General features: G+C 33.1%; 1 protein-coding gene across 1 annotated transcript; it reads left to right on the forward strand.

The window, feature by feature from the left end:
- Positions 1 to 8914: 8914 nt before the first annotated feature.
- Positions 8915 to 25334, forward strand: LOC148275491 (protein GPR107). The gene is made up of 12 exons (XM_088235650.1): positions 8915 to 9323; positions 9404 to 9514; positions 12629 to 12783; positions 14592 to 14719; positions 15148 to 15269; positions 15735 to 15827; positions 16745 to 17028; positions 18347 to 18464; positions 20201 to 20331; positions 21001 to 21142; positions 21384 to 21535; positions 24603 to 25334. The coding sequence occupies exons 1-12, from the start codon at positions 9243 to 9245 to the stop codon at positions 24712 to 24714; spliced, it is 1629 nt and encodes a 542-aa protein (XP_088091776.1). The 5' UTR covers positions 8915 to 9242; the 3' UTR covers positions 24715 to 25334.
- The last annotated feature ends 472 nt before the right edge of the window (positions 25335 to 25806 follow it).

Here is a 25806-nt window from a genome sequence, read left to right on the forward strand (position 1 = left end):
CGTTTATTTTAGTTCATCAACAAAGAACATGTTAATTTTTTTAGAACTTAAAGATCTTGTGATTTCAACGAGATTTTGATGTAAATTTGTTTCAAAAGAAAAAAACATACTATTAAGAAAATAATGAATATATTACAAAGCAACTATTGTATATCAACATGAGATAAAAGAAGGTTATCCCCGCCATGAAAATATAAAATATGGTTGCATGAATGAGAAAATATAACCATCAAATTTAAATAAAGAAAATAATATTTATTGTCTTTTAGTTGTAAACTTTATTTCAATTGTTTAAAATACATTTTTTTATGATAGATTGAATAAATTTTTACTTTATGATATTTTAACTCGCTGTGCCTTTTCAAAAAGGAGAAAACTCTTATGTTTGAAGAGGGATATAACTCTTCAAATTTTATTAACATCATAGTGATCATGAACATAGGTCATCTCATCGTGCAGTCGGTCATTTACTTGTTTTCTTTCTAGAGTCATCGGCTATTGAGTAACAGTGTTGTTAAAAGTACAAGTAAGTGTTATCCATTAAGAATATTATAAGCAGTGAATAAAGCGTATACTTTATTCTTATTATTATAATGTTGATTTATTTCAAAGAGAAATATTAGAATTCTTGTGATTTACCCGAATATTTCAATTAAGTGTCCATTTTTAACGAGTTATAAATAACTCACTGTTAAAAAATTGGAACCAAGTTGGATCATAGTGGGGTTCGAACTTTTAACTTTTACCCTTTGAATCTTTGACCCGCGAGTCTGCAACACCAGCCACGTGACCACAACCCGATTCAATAACTGAATATTCAAAGTCTTCATCCTAAATTTCAAACTACGCGGTGTGACGTGTGACGGTGTGACACAATAGCGAAGCTCTTTTTACTCACAGGACTGTACTGGTAGGAATACTTTGAATAATACATAATTTAAACTATGACAACTTGTTATTTAATATTATTTGAGCAGCCCCTGAGATCCAGTAAAAAATAAAATGGGTAGAAAATATAAGAAATTCGAGGAAGGAATTTGATTGGTCTCATCAAATATAATAAAAGTTTTTTTGTGTAAGTATTTTTAGATGTAAACAATCACTAAGATAGACCAGATCTTGTCTTCAGTGGTATTTTATTATTGTATCTGTTATAACTAGTTGTAAAATGATATAAATAAATAAATAAAAATAAATGCATGGATATGATAGAAAGATATTTGGTATTTGTTAGCAGAGTGCTAGGTCCTCAATAAATACAGATGGTTTGCTTTCGGGCCTAGCCTCAGTACTGGGGGCAATATAGCCAATAGGACACCATTTTTAATATAAACCATATTTGTAAGACCCTAAAAAGGACCGTTGTATTGTGTTTGATATATTACGCGCATCGCTGTTGTCGATTGAAGGAGACAAGCTTACTGCAAACTTGCTTTATGATTGATTATAAATTGCTACGTTAAAAATGCACTCAGCTAACTTCTGAGGGTGTCCTTCATACTCCAAACCCCACAAAGCCACAGCCCACCTCCACGCACGCCCTACGGTGAGTCACTACAAATATACCTCCCCCACCCTCTCCTATGCCATCACCACCGCCCAACCGTCAGCACCACGCCCTCAGCCCCTTTATATCAACCTCATCTCTATCCTTCCACGCTCCAATCAATCCCTCTGCCCCTACAACTAACCAGCCCCTCCTTTCTGGCATAGCCCATCTTCTCTCCTTCATCAACCTAGAGCGAACCTTCGCCGTTCTCTCTGATCTCCTTCCCCGCCTACTTTCAGCTCCATCACTCTCAGAAATAATCTCCACCCTTATCTGCAATGGTTAATTCTCCCCCCACTAAACCCCATTCGACGTACTGGACATTGCAATCACATCTTATTACTTCCATTCACACTCTATTTTTACCACCAACTACCTCAACTCTGACCACAGCCCCGTTTTTTTATCTTAGATGACCTCACTAACTTCATCTCACCCAAACATCCATCAAAAACAAATTGAACCAAAGTAAAAACCTCTCTCCTCAACAAATTCTCCCTCCCCTCCCATTCACAAACAGAAAAAAACTAGACCTTTAAATCGACAAATTCAACTCCATCATCACTGGTGCCATATCTGAAGCCTCTGCCCCCACCCCTTCCCCTTGCAACAATCACCTTCAACTCCTTCTCCATATTAATAAACTGATAAAATAGCATAAATTTCGAGACCCCAGCGACAAAAAGCTCACCTACTATCTTCAGAGTCAGGTAAGAGTGGCTCTTTTAGAATTTATAAATAAATCCTGGAGAGATTAATCTGACAGCGTCAATCCCCAAATCTTCGGAAAATCTCTAAAACTCTATGAAACCCTACCCTCCCTAATAACCCCATTCACGTCCCAATCGGCCTCCTCTTCGAGGACATAGACAAAACCGAACTCTTGGCAGATAGTCTCGAGCTCCAATTCAGCCCAAACTATTCGAACATAAACATCCCCTTTATAGAAAATTATATTTAAAAAATTAACTCATTTCCCAGATCCCCTTAGGAAAACAACATCGCGCCACGCCAGCCAAAATCCTAAAAAATATTTAAAACCACCCAAACAGAAAAGCTCCGGCACTCGATGGAATCCTCAATATCGCCATAAAATCCCTCCCTTTCAAAGGTGTCCTTCACCTGACATACTTCATCAATTACGCAATCAGACTTAGATACTTTTCAAAAATTTGGAAAGACGCCAATGAAGTCCTTTTCCCCAAACCGGGAAAAGACCCAAAATTTTGTGACAACCACAATCCTATAAGCTTAATTTCAAACGTTGGCAAGATCTTCGAGAAATCCATTCTAGCCAGACTTTCAAAATACATCAAGACCAAAAACATCATACCCGACAAACAACACGGCTTCAGAGCCAACCATTCGACCCTACATCAATTTATCAGAGCATCATGGAAGGATTCCAAAAAAATCTGACCACAGTCGCAATTTTTCTGGACGTCGCCAAAGATTTGGACAAAGTCTGGCACAACGAACTTCTCTACAAACTTCATCAAACCGACATTGTACCTCAACTATACGGACTTCCAAATTTTTTTTTAAACCAGATCGTTTAAAGTTTAATTTAAAAACGCCTCATCTACCATCAGACGAATGACAGCCGGGGTTCTCCAAGGCTCCGTACTCTTACTCCTTCTATATAATATTTACATGCACGACCTTCCTATCCCTGACAACTGCCTTTCTTTCATAGCACTCTACACCGACGGTGTCCATCGTCACCCGATTAACCAGTACAAAAACCATCACTCCTAGACTACAGGCCCACATCGACAAACTCCAAAGGTGGTTCGACCGTTGGAGGATCGCCATCAATCCCACGAAAAGCATCGCCACCCCCTTCTCCAGACGACTCCTGCCCAAAAGACCGCAAGGCAATATCATTATGTCTGGAAAGAGGAAAGCTTGGCACCCAATGGCGAACTATCTTGGAGTTACACTCGACAAAAAACTAACATGGCGCGAACACATTAAGCTCATCATTCGCAAAGCCACCTCCGTGTGATCATCATTGGCCCCCTCATATACAATAACAGTACACTAAAGTCTGTGTTTTTTAACGTGAGCTCCCAGTAAAAAGACTAAATGGCTGAAATTTACGTGATCAAATAGGGTTCAGTTTTTCAATCGAAACTATTTATATCTCTCGCGCTCCTTTTAAAAAAAACTTTAATATTGAATATTTTCTAATAAATAATATGCAAAAGAAGAAAGAATATCAAATTACTTGATTTAAACCAATAGTACAATGCGTAATGTTAAAGACAATTTAATATACCAGACTGTATCGGACATCGCCGCTTGTACGGCAAAAAAGGCGGAATGCGGCGGTAAGTGCCAATCATTTAAAACATCATCAAACCCAGCGGCCTTTGTTAGGCCTCATAGACGGAGGCGGTTTCTGCACGAGGAAAAATGCTCGATTGAGCGCCAAGAAATCCTAAGACCTCGATGGCAGCTGAAGCTTTGCGAATCGTCGTTAGGGCTACACGCGGCGCTTCAATCAGAGCAGCTGGTACCGGTGTTCTTACAAGCTTTTCTATTTGTTAGTTTTATTGCTTATTTCGGCTAGTAGTCTCGATTTTGTAATCTACTAAGCTGCTTTTTTAATAAAGACAGTTGATTATGTCACTTGCGGAAACAGACGTTAAAATATCGAGACTCTAGCCATAAATATGTATGGGATTATGAGGTACTGGGCCTCACTGAATCCCACTAAAACGTGTGTCACCCTTTTAATCGGTATGTAGGATCTTTTTTCGTGTTATTTATGTATTAATTGGGATACGTTAATGATTCTTACAAACTTCATTTTTATGTAAAATGTATACCGAGGGTGTTACTTTAAAAGTATTGATGTAAAAAGAAAATATAAAAATGTCCAGCCAATGAGAGAGCGTCCTACGCGTTAATCCGGGGCAGCTCGACTCCCTCTCGCTCTCTCCTGCGGCTTATGTATGCTGTTCCGCACCCTGTCCGACAGCGACACGATGCAAATAATTTGATAGAACTTGTGTGTTTTTTGTGAATAAAGTTGTGTATAAATCAAGACTAAGCGTGTTTTATTGGAATTACGCCCTCTCCGCCTTTGACTCCGCCACCTGCCCTTCTTGGAGGATATCACCGTTGACCTAGCCAGAAAAGTCTATCTCATCCGAGATAGCCAGACTACAGCAGCTACAGAGCCACCCCTATCTACAGTTCAACTATACACACAGCGAGGTGTCGTGTATACCGACCAAAACAGAGATTTGATAAATCCTAATGGGTGAGTAAATAATGAAGGGATTATTGTGATGTCAGCTTCGCGAAGTAGTGATCAGCGTGTTTGTCTACCGTGCAAGAGGTCTCGAGTTCGATTTCCAACATGGTTGAAATAAAACATTTATTTAAAAGATTTTTTTACACTAAAATATTTCAAAGTCTCTGGACTAGCACATGAAGCGTAAGACTGACCAACTTACCTTCATGTAATAAAATTGATCGAGATGTGCTCAATTGGTGTACCAATGTAGTTTCTTATACACTTTAGGTGCAGAAATAAAATAAGTATTATTGGTTTTTGTGATTAGTCAGTGTCCAGGGGGATAAAAAATACAATTCTCCATGTAAAATTTAATCTGATTTTTCATAAAGAAGCTACATTTAGCGAAGTGTTCATTAATTTGTCCGTACACAAACAATACAAAATAACAAGTGTGATACAGCATCATCACTTTGCTTCTGCTGAGGACAAAATACTTATTTTTAATAAAAACTTTTACCGATAAAACCGATCAATATGTTTATCACTCTTTTTGACACGACTTTGTCTTGTCAAATGACTGCATGCACGACTGTCGTTAAAAACAGTAATTAGCATAAAATGCAAAAGTACAGTGAATACTTTGCGCTTAGTAAAAATATTTTTGTTTCCCTTTCTGCTTAGCTATCAAAATATAAAAATATTCAATAAACTTTTAATGCTGGTATAATGTCTTTAAATAATTTTTAAATGTTCAAGATATAAAACAAAGTAATTATTTCATACGGAGAAATAAAAGTTGCTGTAATCGGCTAATTCTTTATTTATTTATTTATTTTATTTTCTTTTATTTAGGAATCATACAGTGCAGTTACAAAATTTTATATTTTACACAGTTAGACTTAACTCTAATGGCCCAGTGAAGTTTCCATATTATAAGTAATTATATGTAAGGTTATTAATTAAAGTACAAAAAACAGAAGGAAAAACTAGATAAATAGAAGTTGTTTAAAAATTAAAATTAATGTAAAAAAATGAAGAAAATTTGTAAAAGTAATTAAAAATTAAGAATTAAAATAAAGAATGAAAAACATGCTCATATGTTAAAATAAAATAAAATAATAAAAACATTTTTTTTTTAAAAGAAAAACATAAATATACACATATATATTTTAAGGGATTCAAAGAAACGATAAGACGAATCTTTAAAGAATCTTTAAATAAGAAAATAAATTTAAGTCAATTGAAAAACATCTTCAAAATTAATTATACATATTAGTAAGAGCAGCAATATATTGATTTTATATACATATACAATATAAGTAATTAAAAGTAGTTTAAAAGTATAAAAACATGTCAATGCAGCAGAGAAAAAAAGAAAGAATAACATATATAGGTTATATTTAAAATTTGAAAAAGCAATATAAGGAGAAAATTTTAAACCAAAGGTAGTTAATAAAATTTCAGTAAAGCGATTTTCGCAGTAATACAAATTTCAGTAGAAAAATTTGATTAAAATTAACAATATGAATGTATGTAATGTGAAGTGATGTAAAAGAAAAGGGGATCAACGGAAGTTTAATTCAAAAGCTTATTTTACTAGGAATGGGCTGGACACGCTTTATCGATACTGATCGGGTCGTATCGCTCTGTTAAATTTTATCATAATTAAACTAGCACCTAAAGCGTAAGACCAATCGCCTAACTTTATAGTAAATGGTTGCGATTAGCTACTTTTATTTTATCTTACAACTCCTTACGTTTCATTAGGTGTGGATAAGGCTAGAACATGTTTTTTTTTTCAAATATGTACGTAGAAAAAATGCATGAATACACAAAAAAAATAGCTAAGCGGCATGGTATTCTATCCTCCCTGCCTACTCTTGTGTAGAAACATTATGATGACAATATCCTAAGTTAGTTGTTTGAGCCTTATTTTGTAATAGTAGGTATTAAATTAAATATTTATATTTTTTTTACAAACAAAAATGTCGGTATGTACCTATGCAATAAGAAAAAACAATGTTTATTGATTATTTGAATATTTCAGTTTTTATAATTTATTTTATTTCTTTTCATTCGAATATTTTTTATTTCAATATTACGCACTTAGCTATAACTGTAAAACTGACCCATCGGTTGAAGGTATTATTTTTTTGGATAGAAAACAATAAAACAAAACAACTCATGTAGACAGCACTTCTCCGTCCCATCATCACTTTCGCCTGCTCCATTTGGGGTACCGCCAATCACATCCACAAACTATAGTATTTCCAAAACCAAACCCTACGAATCATTCGTTTAGTTAGTTCGGTTTTTTAAATAAAAACGAATTACTTTGCTTGACATCAGTAGTTATTCCGAATCAACCAATGATAAGCAAGTTGTAATCAATTTCCGGTTTACGATAAGTCAACTGACGAATCAGCAGAGCCCATCGAGAAGAAAGGGAAGAGAACTTGAAACGTCACTTAAAAAAACGTCAATTTAAAAAAAAAATAAACTTAACAAAATCATAAACTCATAAAACAATACATAAAAGAATTCTAAAAAAAAATTTGGCTTAGTTTAACAGTAAATCAACAAAAAAGAAATCGAAAACTTCCGAACTTCCTCATTGGCTGCTTATAAATGATTTTGTTAAAGAGGCTTTGTGGCTAGAATATATATACAGGATGTTCTTTAAACCCCGTCACATCCGAAACCACGATGATCAGTATGAGCAAGAAGACATATTGGCAAATTAAATATATTTTTTAGAAATAATAAAATTTCAAAAAAAAAAAAATGAAAAAAGCAAATGGTTGCTAACTTCTGCAGGGGAGAAACGAGGAGTGGGGAGGGGGGAATCTGATACTGCGCCGCGCTCTCCTCACTTCTCCCTTGCAGAAGTAAGCAACCATTTGTTTTTTTCAATATTTTATTTCGGAAAATTTTCTTGGTTTTAAATATTTTTTTAAATATGCAAAAGTTGATAGGTCCATAAAACATGTTATGGAGTCATTGCAATTTTAAAGTTTAACATTCTGACTGAAAAAAATGTTTGGTGATATTGCAATGTTTTGTCAGTAAAGATACATGCCAATTTTGGCTTGTTCATTGCCTAAGTTAATATTGTAAGTGTTTTTACAAACTTCTTCCTGTTTGATAGTAAAAAAAACTGGACTTGTGATATTTTCCTTTAAAAAGTATAAGCCTTAAAACTGCTTTACTGAGGTTGAAGGAGTTAGAAACTTTTTTCCAGGCAAAGATATTCACGTGGAAGTCCATAACCTAAAATGTAGACTTTCCAACTTTTGGCAGTAACCGACATGGATTAAGTAAGTACATTCATAGATATCTTTAGTCTGTGCATTTAAAAAGCAATATTAATAGTTATTCCACCTATTCAGCAAAACATCAGCAACAAAAAATAAATAGGTGCTTACTCGTACATGGATGCCAAAAATATTAAAACGTTTTGCTACATAGTGCTGAAATACGCAATTTTTAACGTAAAGAAATACATGTCATGTACACATATATGGAACAAAAACAACGTACTACCTAATAATAAAATAAAATTTATCATATAATAATAAACACACTTTTAATGTCAGCTTCGTGGTGTAATGGTTAGTGCGTTTGCCTACCATGCAAGAGGTTTCGGGTTCGATTCCTGGCATGGTTGATATGAAATATCTACTTAAAAAATTATGTTTTTCGTTAAAATATTTCATATGCCCTGGACTACCTTTATGTAACAAAAATAATCAAGATACGCAGCAATTGATGTATCATTGCAGTGCTCTATGCACCATTAGATGCTTATGGGAATGATGATGCAAAATTACATGTGTTGACAGATATAAAAACATTGAGAAAAAAAAGCTGTAAGGTAAAAAAACAGTAAAGTGTAAAACGAATACCCTTATTTGCAAATAACCAAACCTTTTAATGAAAACATAAATCATTGATTTGTATTTGCATTGTAAAAAATGTTACATTTTCATACAAATAAAATATTGATTTTTATCGGGCAATGCGGTTGTTTTTTCTAATTTGTGGTATTTCTGTTGTCTGTGTACCGTATGATCTATGGTGGATCTAATTTTCTATGCTTTGTTCAGCTTTCTTACTTCATTTCTATGGATGTAATTTGTGACTAACTTCGTCATTGACAATTTACATTCGTTTGTGACTTGTGTGATGCGTGCAGATTTGTCGGCTTTTACATAGTTGCGATCCATAATAATATTTATATTATAGTTTAATTATTTCAATCTGCCTCGAGGTTAAATCCTAAGTTCTTTAGCATCTTGAATCTTGACGATTTTGACACACTATTGTTGCGAAAATATTTCCTGTTATCAATCTTTGGTGGTTTGTTATTGAGCATTTGAGAAGTTCTATAATATCGTTGTTGGATTGTGAGTAAATATTCGAGTTTAGTAACGAACCGCGACGATGAATAAAACGTTATTTATTGTTATTTTTATGTGCCTTGTGCATGCAACCTTTTCAAGGAAGCATAGATTGTATATTTCTGTGAGTATTGTATTTCTATTACCTCGACAAAATGTCAACGACTTACAGTAAATAAAACGTGGATTCTTGATATTCCACAGAATGACGAAAGACGGTATATCGCATTGAGCAAGTTTGGTTTCTATCAAGGAGGGATATTGGATATTAAATTGGAAAACTTCCAGCTTCCAGAAAATGGAGAAAATGGCATTGTTAGTATTAGTAATATTTTTATAAATTAATTTTTACTGTAAAACACCAACTGGTTTTGTATTAAATGAAATTATGTATCACAATATTTATACCCAGTTTCCATTACACTTAACATGGACTATTAAGGTAATGTATTTATTGATTCTAATAAATTTAAGTGGCAGTTTGTGTTGATTGACAAGTAAAACAAAAGTTCTAGGGGTTATCAATATGTATCTTTTTTGGGTGATCCCGTATAAGTTAGATTCGTTCCCGGTTCATTGCAGGAGTAATCTTACGCCGTCCTCTTTAGGGTAAACTGTGTGTTTTGTAGACAAAATATATGTTCATGTACTATTAGTTTGTGCACTGTTATTTCTAGGTTCATGTAAAATCTTTGATCCAAAGGCGAAAAGATATCCTGTGTCTATAAAGTGTTCGGCTATTGTAGATTTTTCAGGGTGCCCAATTTTATTAGCGCTTTTATGTTTGCCAATTCTTTTCTTCGCTGTACGCCTTGTTTTTCCAATATACACTTTATCACATCTTAGTCTTTAGTTTTTTGATAAATGGTCTTATATTTTTCCCACAGCCCCAAATGTTGTTAAAATATTTTCTTTTTTAAGTACTTTGGCTTTCCTGTCAGTAATGTCTTTTCGCTTTCGAATGAAAGATTTTGCATAAAACTAGAAATTACAGTGCACGAATAATAAAAGAGGCAACTGAAGTACACAAACTCCCAAATAACATAAACAAAGATGACAGGTGTACAAAAATCAATGAACAGAAAAAGTCTCCAAAACAACTCTGGCGAAGCCTTCAATCTGTTCGTGGTGACTGTATAGCAGAGACATCTAACACAAGCGCTACTGCCACTGATTTTGCCGACTTTTTTACAAATAAAGTCGAAAAAATCAGACTGGCGTGTAGTTCAGCGAAAAAACCTGTAATTTTAGATAATGCCCTTCAAAAATTCAGTAAATTTGAACCAACGTCTATAAATGAGGTTAAAAGGATTGTTGCGGCATTACCCTACAAACAATGTATATTAGATCCGATGCCAACATGGCTTTTGAAAAAATGCATTAACGTATTAGCTCCATTTTTAACAGATTTATTTAATACATCCATGGAGCGCAGCATTGTTCCGAGAGCCATAAAAAAAGCAAATGTAACTCCACTTTTAAAAAATTCTCAACTAGATGTGGAAGATCTTTCCAGTTTTCGCCCTATTTCAAATCTTCCCATCGTATCAAAAATACTAGAAAAAATAGTTTCTCACAGGCTCGTTAACTATATCGAGCGGAATTCTTTATTTTCGGTAAGGCAATCGGCATACCGACGTTTTCATTCCACGGAGACGGGAGTGATAAGAGTACTGTCTGACATTATAACGTCGGTGGACTCTGGTAATCTGGTGTTGATGGCTCTTCTGGACATGAGCGCTGCATTTGATACTGTAGACCATAATATTTTGCTTGAACGTCTGGAGAAAACTTATGGTATCCGTGATCAGGCACATATGTGGTTCAGTTCATATCTTAATAAAAGAGAATATGCAGTCGTGTTCCAGGGTAAAAGCTCAACCAACTTTCGAGTGTCTACAGGAGTGCCTCAAGGGTCAGTACTCGGACCACTTCTCTATCTCCTTTACACTAAAGATATAGAGAACATTATCAAAGAATGTGGATTGTGGTCGCACTGCTATGCAGATGATACGCAGATTTATTTTTATTGCAAACCAGGCGAGAGAAGTGTGCTTGTCAATTTAATTGATGGATGCATCAAGAAAATAGGAAACTGGATGGCTGAAAACAGACTAACATTAAACCCATCAAAAACTGAACAACTGTGGGTGGCTTCAGCCAGACGACAGAATTTGATCCAGGATACGGCTCTACCCAATGTAGGGAGTGCCGTACCCACCGTTAAACTACTGGGAGTTTTACTCAATTCTGACCTATCTCTTGACGCTCAAATAAGTAGAACGATAAGTTCATGCTTCTACCAGCTGAGACAAATTAAATGCATACGCAAAAATTTGCCGGTTGATGCCGCCCGTCAATTAATAAATGCGTTTGTAGTGTCTAGAGTCGATTATTGTAATGGTATCTATGCAGGTCTACCAATGAACAAAATGACTCGCCTACAATCTGTATTGAATGCCGCAGCGAGACTTATTTTCGGAATCTCTAAGTTCAGTCATATCACTCCACTACTTCGGGAACTACACTGGCTACGTTTTCCACAGAGGGTCGAATACAAACTCTGTTGGCTTATGTATAAGTCACTGCACAACTCGGCTCCGGAATATCTAAGGGAACTATGCATTCCAGATGAACTAGCTGACAGGCGTCTCACGCTTAGATCAGCTACGTCTACGGCGAGAGGAAAAGTTATTATACCTCTACGCAAACAGCGCACTAAATTTGGTGAGCGCGCATTTGCGGTCGCAGGCCCTATGGCATGGAATGCTCTCCCAGCAGAGGTGCGAGGCTGTGAAAGTGATGTGATGTTTCGGAAAAAACTTAAAACCCACTTGTTCTCTAAATCATTTGAATAAATCCGTAGCACGTGACAACAAAATAAATTATTTTATATTAAATTACAAATTTAAAAGCTTCAATTAAATTAACTTAACAATAGAATCATAATGTAAAGCGCCCTTGAGGTATTTTATTACGAAAATGGCGCTATATAAGTTATCCACAATAAATAAATAAATAAGACAGGCTGAAATTAAACTCAGCATGGTTCCTGGCACTACACACTGCAAAAATGACATGGAATGTGCCTACTGCTGACTGCGACACGGTACCAATTACTAGTAAATAAACACATATTTTTTCTACAAAACGGAGTTTACCCTGCAATGATAGCCAAAACGTCGGAATAAATCCAACTTACCAGGATCACCTATTAAAGATACATATTGATTACAGTGACTTACACACCTATGCTCTAGGGCTATTTTATGAATTAAAATTATTATAACCGAAACCCCGCTTGATTGATAGCATACAAAATTGGCATTTAAAATAAATAATTAACAAAACCTTATTCGTTTCATTAATGGTACACTAAGCCGTTCTTCCAATTTATTTTTAATATGATGAAATTCTTTCTTATTTTAGTATGGATTTACTTTGGATCGGACTATAAGTGACGCTTTAAGTCCATATTTAGATTCCCATACAGACACATGTCCTTTGGAGAATCCTTTAAATGTTGCTTCTGTTCCACAACATCCCGCAATTGTTTATTTAAAAATGAATTTAAACAAGCTAAGGTAATATCTTAAATAATTTTGTTCTATTTATAATTTTTTTGTAATTTTTCATTATAAGACGTTAATGATAACTGTTGGCTTAAAAATAAATTATAAACCATTAGAACTCTGTTTATCCAAACTCCAGTCATCCGGATTGCCAATTATCTAGATCGATATCAGGAATATCAAAAAAAATATCAGGAATATCAAAAATAAAAGAGATGTTATGGAAATAATTAAAAAAGGTTAAATGAGTTTCTTCATCAAAGCAATTAACTTTGCTGGACATGTTTAAGTAAGCTTTTAATGTGATTCCAATTGCTTTATTATGTCAAAAGCAATAAAAAAATGCTCTTAGAGTAATTTTATGTTTTCTTTCAAAAAAATATTGCCTCAACTTAGGCAATTTGGTTAGTCCGATTATCTGGTTTTCTGCATATCCGGATGTCTGGCACTCATTTATCCGGATAGTTAGAATTAAACTGTTTATTAATATATCTGGATTGAATCTGAAAGTGCCAATGGTGTAAATCACAATTTTACAACAAAGTTATACTGTAATTTTTCAGCTACTGTATGACAGAGAAATTAACAGTTTGATACTAAAATCAGTAAAAAAACTGCCAAGTACAGTAATTTCACACAGCTATGGCCTAAAAGTACGCTTCTTTTGGGGAAATTTTGTTACAGCATTGAAAATAAAACTTTGCAAAAGATTATTTTTTGCTGATATTACACGCAGGAAGACCATAAATTAGTATTAAAGTGTTTAGTTAATATGTATGTAACATAAATATATTTTTTAAACTTTGGGCCATAGTTGTGTTAATAAATCGATAAAGAACAAAAGTTGTTCGACTGGTTTGCAAATATATTATAGGGTAGTCAATAATCTTTAACACAGAAATAAGAAGTCTGCCTTAAAAAGTATTTATTTAGTAATTTTAACACTAATTACACTATATAAGAAATTAGTGCTATTTAAATTCTCGTCACCTTACTCCCTCAATCTCGTATCCGAGAAAAAATGTTTTTTCTTGTTTTATTCTTTTGGCTACTTTAATAGACGCCTCAAAATTGTAGTGAACTTATATTTAAATAACAATTCAAATTTAGCCGAAAACAACAATGCAAGTCCCTCGCATCTCACTCCCTTAATATTTGTTAACTGCAAGAAACTCGTAACGCGCAGTTAAAAACCATAATTTAATTATTGGTTGTTACACCTGAAGATTGTGTTTTTTTTAATTATCTATGAGATGGCATTCACGCACATTTAATTTTTAAAATCCGTAGGAAAATAGGTAGTTTTTCCTCCTACTGTAAACCTAATTAAAATTGGATATGAGTTTGGGAAAGTAAGGCGATATTGTATTACATCTACATCAAAATTAAGTGAAAATCAAGGCTAATATATTATTTTCCAAAATTGAACGTTCTCGTATAAATCACTAATTTGAGTTGTAATATGGCTTTGAGTTTATGCACTTGGAAAGGCTCTCTGGTGGTGCTTTTCTGCTTTGACTTACTTATGGATAGTTTGATATCCTCTTTAGAATAAAAAATGAAATCTTCATGATGATGAAAATATATATATTTTTTTATTTGCTTAATGTCAAAAAAAATAATTTAATGTTTTTTCCAATCAATAATGTGCTTTGTCTAGATTAACTGTTAATAGTTTTGGGCAGACATTAAATTGTTTTCATTATTTCTTAAATCTTACTTTACATGTAAATTATTTTATTAATTAGTTTTTCAATAGTCTATAAATGTTTTTTTTTTTACCAATTTCGTTTTTTTAATATTAGTAACGAAACTTTTAGAATTGAAGTATCCTGTGGTAAAAATTTTGGTCCTCTGCATTTATACACAAACAGAACACAAATTCCTGGTGAAAGATCTAAAAGACAATCATTTTTGCTCGTACATCGCAGGAAACGAGCTGCTACAGGTTTGTATAGTCATCACCTTAGCAATGAACTGTATTAAATAATGCATATAAAGTATTTTGTATTATATTAAATTCTAGTTTGCTCTGCATTTAAAAATACATAATATTGGTTTTCATCTTTTTGTTGCATACTCTGATGTTGATGCCAAAATAATAATGATATTGTTTATGTTCTAATATTTTTAATCGATTATGATGACTTTTTTGATAGATAGATATTTTTAAAAAGATGAAAAACGAAAATAGAAATCCGTGTATTATTAATTATTCTGTTTTAACATCCATATTTCTTCTTATCTTCTAATGCTAAATCCTAAATTTTATGGCAAAGTATTTTCAATACTACTCACCTTTTGTGTTATTTTTTAAAAGGACATAACCCTTTTTTTATATAATTTCTTATCCCTAATATGCATTTATGTAATCAGGTCAAAAATTGGATGCAAATTCACCAGAGAAAACTAATCAAGATTTAGATACACCTTGTTCAAACACAATTTTACCAATCACCAAGGAAACTAAAAATGGTATCACCTACTTTAATACAAGTGTAAGTTTTTTCATCCCAATATCTTAGTTACATGCATATCTAACTTATCGGAAATCATATTATTCCCACTTTCATTTGTATCATCACTGAGAAACTTCACATTTTTAACTGATTGTCATATTTTTATGTTTGATTGTTAATTCCTTTGAATCCTTTTTACAATATCCAGTACCAGCGTTATCAAAAGAGGCTGCATATGTCTTTAAAAATAATAATTTATTATAATTATTTATAATTAGAATCATAAATCATAAATCATAATTGATTTTAAAAAATTAAATAATATGTATTTTGCTCTGTTACTTTATTACCTGTGGTGGCAAAATTTATTATACCGCATCTAAACCTATTACATTTATCAAATGCTTTGAGTGAGTGAAATACCTACCTACTGATCCACTTTATACGTAAGTTAGCAGTTATTTTTATTCTAAAGTTAACAAATAAATATCTTGTTGATTTCAGTTTGCTATGTATGTGGCTTCAGTTGAAGAAGAAGGATTCTATAACCTTTATTTTCATAATTGTCTGTCTTCACCAAATCCGCTTGATTTTGTGGTAAGTTAAGTTGAATCTGGCATAATGCAGTTAGAGTAAAACACATTTTTGAAAAAGCTAGAATGCGGCACTTAAATTAGTGATTGGTATATTCGTTTTTTTTCCTATTTTGAATGATTTTATTTTTATTTTACTCAGTTGTAATTTCAAAAGTAAAAACATATTTATTTGTTGCAGGGACTAAATTATTCTGTTTTTTAAAACAGAAATTAATTTAATAGATAAAAAAATTAAATTAAACTTTGAGAATTAAATTGTTTTGAATAACATCCATACCTCAATTTTTTTTTGCTCTTTGTCAATATTTTATAATAATTTTAAAATTTATGTAAACATTTAATTTAGGCATTTTAATAATTCAAGAGTATACTTATATTAGCGATACTGAAAATAATATTCACCATTACATTAAGTAAAACACAGGTGAAAATAATAATAAATCATTAAATTAAAAAAAATATTTATGCAATGCGAACAATTAAAATTAAATTTAATATTGCATAAAATATAAACTATATTTTTTTCTCAAAGTTGGGAATGTTTTGAATACGGAATCTCTATAAACATCCGAAAAAGGCATATACTTGTCATCACGGAAACCCTTTTTTTAGCTTATCCACAAGTTATTCAAATTGTTATTTATTTTCTTCACAGTAGGTTATAATAAATGCTGCAACCGTTCTATAACAACATTTTAAAACTTTCTGCATTTCAATTTATAAAAAAGGTTTCAAAATGCAAACGACAACCAGATTGAGCAAAATCAGAAAGTCAAGTCTCAGAGTGATGGGGGAGTAGTGGTGGGGGAATTTCAGTTCTCGTAAAATACTACTGAGATTTTTTAAAAATGTATCAGTCTTTATTATAATTTTTATTCTGTGTTAGATTAATTTGAGTATATAAATTTAACTTTCCAGGTGGAAATATACGAGAGCAATGGAGGCAATTTCTTATCAGCAGGGGATCTCCCACTGCCTGCCCTTTACACAATGATGTCGTTGTTATTTGTTTTAAGTGCTGGTTTTTGGTGTTTCTTACTTCGAAAAAGTCGTCACCCAGTGTACAAAATACATATCATAATGTGTGTTTTAGTGTTTCTGAAATCTCTATCATTGGCTCTGCACGGAGTCAATTATCATTTCATACAAACAAGAGGAGAACATGTTCCTGCATGGGCCATACTTTACTACATTACGCATCTGTACGTATTTAGTCATAATTTTTCCTTATTTTCATAAACAAGAAGCCATATTAAGAACAATTTAATTTAAACGTACCTTGAATAATTCATATACAGTTAATTGGCGCTGTATCTTAATAAGGTTTCAAATATAGCTTTGTTTTTCTTCTATATTGCGTTGATTAAATTATTATTTTTATTTTTTGTGCTATTAAAATTGCGTTTTATAAACAATGAGCGTAATATGAGTTGTCTGTTTCCAACACCATCACCCCCACCACCTAAAAATCTTTAGCGCTAAGTCAAAAATTGGTAATCTTAATATGTGCGGAACTGCGAAAATAAATATTTAAATTAATTTTTAAAAGCTCGTGTATAGAGACAACAAGTATTTCAAATAGACTACTCATATCGTGAGCATACAAAGAAAACTGATTAAGTCACAATTTTTGTTTGTTGGCAAATCAATGAAGATTGAAGTTTTTACATAGTCACAAACTAATAGTTTTGTTTTTTAGTACACTTTTGATTTTGTCAATATTTTCTGTAGCACAGCAGTTCCCAACCTTTTACTATGCCTCCTATTTTTAATATGCTGTTTATTTTTAGAGCCGTCGTGCCCTCCTGTGGGTCACTCTACGTCCTCCAAGTGAGGTGCTCTCCACTGGTTGGGAACCTGTGCTGTAGCAGATGTTCATAGGCTAACTAGAATAGTATACAATTATCAATTTTGTAAAAAACTTTGAGATTTAAGTGGGGTTGGTTTTTTTTCAGTAAAAGATCTAAAACTTGGTGAGCAAATCACAAAATTGCAAAAATTTGACTAGGTCAGTTTTCCTTGTATGCTCATGATATAGTAGATTGTAAAAAGTATTATCTTGAAAAAATATGTCATTAAATATTTAAAAAATTATAATACTTTTAAAAAATATCTGCTTACTATCAATATATTAATTAAGCATATTTAGAATAAATTTTAGGGCGAAATGTATTTCTTATTTTGTAACATTCTTTGTTCTTTCTTACTTTTGTAAAAACTTTTGTTTTTAACATTTACATTTATCAAGTACAAAGACATAGCTTACAGTGGCAATATAATCAGGAATGACTCATGCCTGTAAACTGGCCCCGACTCACTAGAAAATTTATGTTGAGTCGGGGCACTGTAATGCATTCATAAACATACATTAACATGCATATACATACATTTAAATACACATCCACATTTTATTTATTTTATTAATATACTTAATTTGACATCTCTATATTACTTTCCATTTCCATTCAAACGAAACAATTACTCAACTCAAGATAGTATAATATGTATGTTTCTTTTCAGTTTAAAAGGAGCAGTGTTATTCGTTACTATTGTTCTAGTTGGGACAGGGTGGAATTTTATAAAATATGTGTTGGCAGACAGAGACAAGAAGCTTTTCATGATTGTCATTCCTCTTCAGGTATTAAAATAAATCAATTTGCAGTATTAAATAATAGTTAATGATTAATTAAATTTATGGACAACCTCAAGGTCGATTAAAGTATATTTTTGGTGACTTGGTGGCTACAATCTACAGTAAGCATTTTGGTTTTCGCTTTGTTAATCTTTAGACCCATTTTTTGCTTTCTTCCTCAACTCTTGATAGCTGTTTGGCCATTTCAATTTCTGCTGTAAAAATCAGTGTTGTATAATCGGCTTATCTCAGATTAGTTAAAAGTTTTCTTCTTTTCTTCACCGTTCCAGTTTGCAAGTGCTTTTCTCAAGATAGAATACATCCTTGTTTAACTCCTTTACGCACTGAGAACTTTCCCGATGAGATAGAGTTGACCTGTACTATTGCCGAACTGTTAAGATACAGGTTTTTGATGAGTTATGCAATATGTGTTGGTACTCTCATTGCTAATTCACATAATCAAAGGCCTTTTTGTAATCTATGAAACATAGAAGGATTTGAATCTGGAACTCTCTACTCTTTTCTATTAGTTGTCTAATGTTAAGAATTTGTTCCTTTACCTTTCACAAATCCTGCTTGTTTTTGGGGGATTTGCTAGTTCGTGTAGTACTTTAGGTGTTCTTTGATGATATGTAGGAGTATTTTATTGACTTGTGAAATCATTGCGATTGTTCTGTAGTTATCACATTTTTTGTAAGAACTTTTTTTTGTGTATTAGGATGAAAGTTGACTCCCATTCTTTTGGCGATTGTCTGCTTCTCCATATCTTACCGCATATCTCATGCAAACTTTTTGTATCTTTTTTACCGAGGTGTTTTGAAATTTCTGTTGGTTTGCCATCACATCCTGAAGATTTATAATTAAAAAGTCTATTAATTACTTTTAAAAGGTAGTGTGAATGTTTATAATACTGTAAAAGTGTGTTTGTTCTATTATGGCCAGATTAGCCTCTCTCTGGTTTCAATCCTCTAATATAGATTGGTTTTTAGCAAAGCTCTGCATCCCCTCTGCGCCTGTGGTCTGTTCTGTGCGACCCTCTTTAGGTCTTCATATGACCTGTAACTCCTATCTTTGCATAAATCCTCAAAGTATTCTCAGCGAGGGCGCCCCCTGTAGTTTGTCCCCTCAGACATCCCCCCTATTACCTCATGTGCGTGACGCACTAAGAGTCCAATTCATCTAGCACGTTTTTTGGAAATGGTCTTAAGCAGGTGCCTTCCTTCTTTGATTCTACTAAGGACCTCGCCATTCGTGATGCGGTCTCTAGGAAGTTCCTAGAATTCTATAGGACCACATTGCAAAACTATTTAGTCTTAGTCTCTTTTTGCCTCCTGCGTTGTGCAGCTGTACATTAAGATACTCCACACATAGGTCTTGATAAGGAGCTTGCATAGTTACAGATTTAATTTTTTTTATTTTTAAAATTTAGATGGTCTGTTAAACGCCAGTCTTGCCTGATGTATACAGCTGTTAACCTCTCTTTATTATCCCAGATTTGGATCGTACTCCCAAGATAAACAAACTCCTTTGCATTCTTTAATGGAACTGCTCATATCATTATTCTCATTTGCTGCTCATTTCGGGCCACGGCTATTACCTTAGTTTTGTCTTAATTATAATGTTATTTTCTCTCTCCTGGCAGATTAGTAAATGTTTAGAAATCTATCCTGCCCCTAAATGATTTCAAATAATGTGCAATAATAATGTAGCTGTCTTTTTTTAAATGTTTATTAATTTAATAGGTGGTAGCCAATGTAGCAGAAATAATATTAGAAGAGAGTGAAGAGGGCGCAGCAGAACACAATGCATGGAGATATGTATTTATACTAGTTGACCTTCTATGCTGTGGGGCCATATTATTCCCTGTAGTTTGGTAAGTTTTTATTTATTTTATAAAAATATTTTTTTTCATGAAATATCTAACAATGAAGAGTGATAACTCTAAAATAAATTGATATACATACAATACAAATTTATGAAAAAGAAAAACAAAAGTTAAATACAATTAAGTGATGAACCGTTTAATAATATTTTGATTTTGTCCAAATGTTTGTGAACAAGGGCCCTTGATAACACCCCCCTAGGGAGTGTTATCAAGGTCAACATTATTTAGTTGATTAAACTAACAGGTCTAAAATAAAGTATAAACATTGAAAAGTATTTTCAGGCATTGCCAAGTAGGTGAAATAATTCAGTGAAATGAATCTCACTCACATCAATAAAGGTTTCAGCTCTTTTACCTTACAAAAGTTAATAGATGGAAAAGTTGAGGTAATATAATATGGATGTTCAGTCATAATATGAACATAATGACAGAATGGTGAATGTTATTACACAGTATGTAAAAGTGCTTAAACCAACCAATGACAGGTCATAAACCCTGTATACCTAGACTTCCATATTCCCTTTTCAAAAATGTTTTTCCTCTCATTTGCAATAAATTTGATGAGCTGAATGAGCTTTCAGCAAATGTAGTTAGTATCTATTAGTATCATTTTTCTTAGTTACATTTGTTACAATAATTATACACAATTGCTTTAAGGTCGATTCGCCACCTGCAAGATGCATCAACAACTGACGGAAAAGCTCTGATAAGCCTGAAAAAACTTAAACTTTTCCGTCATTTTTATATAATGGTTGTGTGTTATATTTATTCCACACGAATCATTGCATATTTGCTCAAAGTAAGTTTACAAATGTTTTACTTTATTCATTAGAAATAAATATTTTTTTTCTACATTTGCAGAAAAAAGTGCATACATACCTCTTATAGCTGTTATTAAACCAAAATTTATAGCTTAATTAATTTACCCTGCATATAATTTATTTTATGTTTTGAGCTGGCTTACATAATTTCAAATTAAATAACTTTCATCTTATTGGCTTGTCAATACTAAGTTCGTGTCTTTTTGTTTTATTTTGCAGAAAACCGTGGCATTCCAGTATTCATGGCTGGATGAAATGTTTAGAGAAATGGCAACCTTTGTTTTCTTTGTATTGACTGGATACAAATTCAGACCTGCTTCAGCTAATCCCTATTTTACAGCCAAAGATACAGATGATGTAGAACCACAAGTGTAAGTTTCGTTTCATTTTACAATAGTAAGGTAAAAAAAACAGTCAACAATGCATATACATATATAATTATATAATATGTATAGTATAATTAATGTGTATATATAAAGTTTTATGTGAAATAAATAAATAATTAGCCCAGTGGACACAAAAGACTCAAAGTAATGGATAATAGAGGTTGGTTGTGCACGGATTGATAAGTGGATCAGGTCAAATACGTAAAAAAATATTTTTATATTTAAGTTTTCATAGGATTTTATTATGATTATAATATGTATTTAGGGCGTGTTTAAAAATAATGTAAAATGGGATACCCCGTGTAACAGACGCGGCGGATCACTGGCTTCCGTAGCAATCGCGCCAGCCACAAGAACTGTATACTGTAGGCGCTAATGTCAATGCAGAGTGGCCGGGCGTAGGCAGGCCCCGGCCGACGAACGATAAGCTCTGGGGGAGGTATCCCTGCCTAGAGATCCCTTGCGGGATCGCTAGTGAGTAGCACTGGCGGCCGTAATCCTGAAGCAGGCAACCGGGTTGTAAGGCCAGTATCTCTCCGTCGGCGGGAACGGCGGGGTGTGTTCCGGGGAAGTAGCCAAGGGTCCAATTTATCCGGGGTCCAAAATCCAATCCAAAGAGTATCCGAGTTCCAAGTCCAGGGGTAGCGGCGGTCGAATATTCCAGGTGGCGGCGAGGTCCAGTTGAAGTGAGGCAGGGAGACGAAGTGGAGAGTAAAAGCCCTTAGTGGTGTGACGATTTGACTGATTTATTATTTGCCAGGCGGGGCTATATATACAATACATTTTGCCGTGCGGCGGCGATGCTAGGCCAATAGCGGGCGGTACTAGGTTGACCAATCACGCGGCGAGAGAGATAGCGAGCACATTCGCCCGCTCTATCGGTCTCTCGCGCCACGTATAAGGACGCCCCGCTACCCGGCCGCAGTTCCCCGCCGACCGCGCGGCGATCAACATTCGAACAGAATAATGAACAAGTTTATTTTTATGATACATTAAATAGCATAGAAGGCAGTCAATAATATTATATTAAATGATTCCTAGTCTATACATGCTTCAGTATGGTGATGACCACCCCCGAAAGCGACAAATACTGGTCTTTATTGGGGAGGTAGTACCTCGCTTACACATACTGAAATCCCTATGTTAAAATTATATCGAAAGGCCCCAGGAAGGGCTGCCAAGTTGACATATGCCGCGTTACGTCGGCAACACCCTATGAGAAACATAATTTTTTATGTAAAAAAAATAAAAATAAAAGAACTGTAAAAGAATAAATAAATGAATAAAATATATACTGAGTTGGTGCATACTTGCCCTATATGGGGGGCAACTCGTATATAAGTTGCATATTATTGTCGGCCTCGTATTGTAATGATCAGCGCGTTTTCCTACCATGCAAGAGGTCTCGGGTTCGATTCCTGACATGGTTGATGTAAAATATTTATTTAAAAGGGTGTTTTTCCACTAAAAAATATTTCATAGTCCCTGGACTGGTACCTGAAGCATGAAACTGATCATCTTACCTTCATGTAACAAAAAATGATCAAGATACGCTTCCGGAGGGTAACTGTTGAAATAGCAGTTACATTTTTTTCATTACCTATAGGTTACGTGGTATTGCATGATCACCGACAATATGTATAAAATCTTCACGAAATTCACACATGGAGACCGGCACATGCTTATAAGTATTCTTATATTCTTTGTTTTATATGAAATACATTTTTTTGAAAATTTTCTAAATTTATATTTCATTATATTAATTTTAAACGCCCCAGCGGGCTTTTAAATTACGAAAAATATACATGGTAGATTTAAACTGCATAGTGATAATCAGCATAAATGAAATGAACACAAAAATACAAATGGAAATATAATGAATTAAATAAAAGCACAACAACAATAATGGGACTTGAAACACAAAATTGCTAAATGACCCAATAAATTATTCTACCATTAACAAATGTCTTTCTTTACATAAAAACATTTTTATGTAAATATTTTGAATAGATGATCACAGGTAATTTGTCAATTTTTAATACAAGAATTTTTTTTTTTGTTGGTGATTTGATTAACTTGTCAAATTTGGATCTGTATTTATAAAAAAGTACTCGAATAATTAATAGTGCTCTTCGTAGAAAGTATATTTTTTACTTTAACACTTTGTATCCCGGAGCCGTGTAAACACATGATTATATGACCACGCGTTGCGTCCCAGTCCAGTGTTTTCACGTGGTTCACCAGCTGTCTAAAAATGTGCATTTTATTGACATCTAGTGACTTTTATTAGTATTTTTTTGTTGCTGGTAAACCACGTGAAAACACGGGACCAGTATACAACGCGTGGTTATTATAATCACGTGTTTACACGGCTCCGGGATACAAAGCACAAAAAAGGAACGAGACCGTGTATACGTGCGAACATTGCAATTTGGCACTCCATAAAGGCCAGTGTTGGCAAACCGTGGTGTAGTGGTCAAGACGCTTGACTCACACACGGAAGGTTCCGGGTTCGATTCCCGGTGAGAACACAAAAATTAAAATGTGATTTTTCTCAAGCCTGGGTGCTCTGTGATGTAATTCACCACTATAATTAGGCCTCCTGGCCTGTTGTGGTGCAAAAAAAAAAATGTAAAAAAAAAAAAAAAAAACTATCATACAAAAATGACTCATCAAATTGTTTTATACAAAAATGAGAAGTTTCAATTGATTTAACCCAGTGTGTTCATAATTATGACACTTTAGAAACCCTCCACAAAGCATGAAATTTCACAAAAATGGGCCGGGCACAGGGTAAAGTCTATGTGTATTCGGCCGGTACTCAAAGTGTTAATTATTTGTACAACTGTTTTAATCTTGATTATTTAGTTGAGCTTCTAAATATTGTATTTTATAAATGCATGCTTATCTTTTATTTTGATAAAATATCAAATTACCTGTTACATAATGTAGTTGTATTACTGTATATTATAATATACAGTTATACAACTACGCTCATCATTACAAATGACAAGATTCACCTTTATGAATTAGATCTATTTTTTATTTTCAGGTTAACTGAATGTGCTCTATATGAAGGAGTATCCAAGTTATCCAAGAGGAATGAATCGGTGAAAGAGGATCAGCAACCTCTCATCCAAGAAAGTAGTCACGATTATGATTGATATAATGATTTAACACGTTCACAAAAACAGGGTTTATGGATGTCATACTTTGTTGAATGTGTTGATACAGAACGCCCATAAAAAAAATGCATGGAGTTTATGGTATTATGGTTGTAGCTAAATATAATATATCAACATCTGACTTAAGCATCAATTAAAATTACTTTTCTTAAAACTAAATAAATGCCTTAAGTTTTGTAATTCAAGATGCATGATACAGATATATAAAATGTTATATCTTGTGTTTATTAAATAAAGATAAATTGTTTCTATAAACATACATACTAGATAGTGTGAACATTTATAGTGAGGTAATTTAAATTACTTGAAATATTTTCAAAATTACATTATTTAATTAAATTATTATTAAATTAAGATTCAAAACTCCTTTTTTCTGCTTTAAAATCCTACTTGGAAAGTTCTATATCCTGGCTTCATAATATTAGTAAGTACATAATATATGTAAATAAGGCTTGAAATATAAAATAAAAGTTGTTTATTTAAAAATACCTACACCTCTATAAATAATTGTAATATGTAGTCTTAAAGAAATCTCATGTTTAAAAATTTGTTGAGTTTAAACCTTTCACAGTTCTACATATTAAATGTTCTCAATAAAATGTGACTTAAAATTATTGAAATATTTATGTTGTTAATTTATCGTGACACAAAATGTGAAATGTAATACATAGTAATAAAAAGATGGCTTTATTTAAAAAAGAAACATCTAAAATATCAAACAGATCCAATTAAGGCATGAATGTTAGGCCTTTGCAATGTCATTGAAATATATTTAAAAAAATAAGAGTCAATTACGAAAATTGTAAAAAAATATTAATCGTATTATTCAAATATATTTTTTTGGGATTATTTACCTATATATAGTCATTTAACCCATTAAAATTTACACTTATGTTGGTTGTCAGAAACACACAAAACTGTTTTTTTTGTTTTTCAAGATTAAAATATATTTCACTGAAATTAAACTAATTTGATTAAACATATCCTCATCAAACAAGTAAAAGTGACCATTTGCTAAAATGACCAAATTGAGATTATTGACTATTTCACATAGTATTAGCATTAGGGTGG

The sequence above is a fragment of the Micrasema longulum genome, unplaced genomic scaffold (assembly GCF_059751315.1).
Source record: "Micrasema longulum isolate JH-2025_06_02 unplaced genomic scaffold, ASM5975131v1 h1tg001413l, whole genome shotgun sequence".
In the NCBI taxonomy this organism is placed as follows: Eukaryota; Metazoa; Arthropoda; class Insecta; order Trichoptera; family Brachycentridae; genus Micrasema; species Micrasema longulum.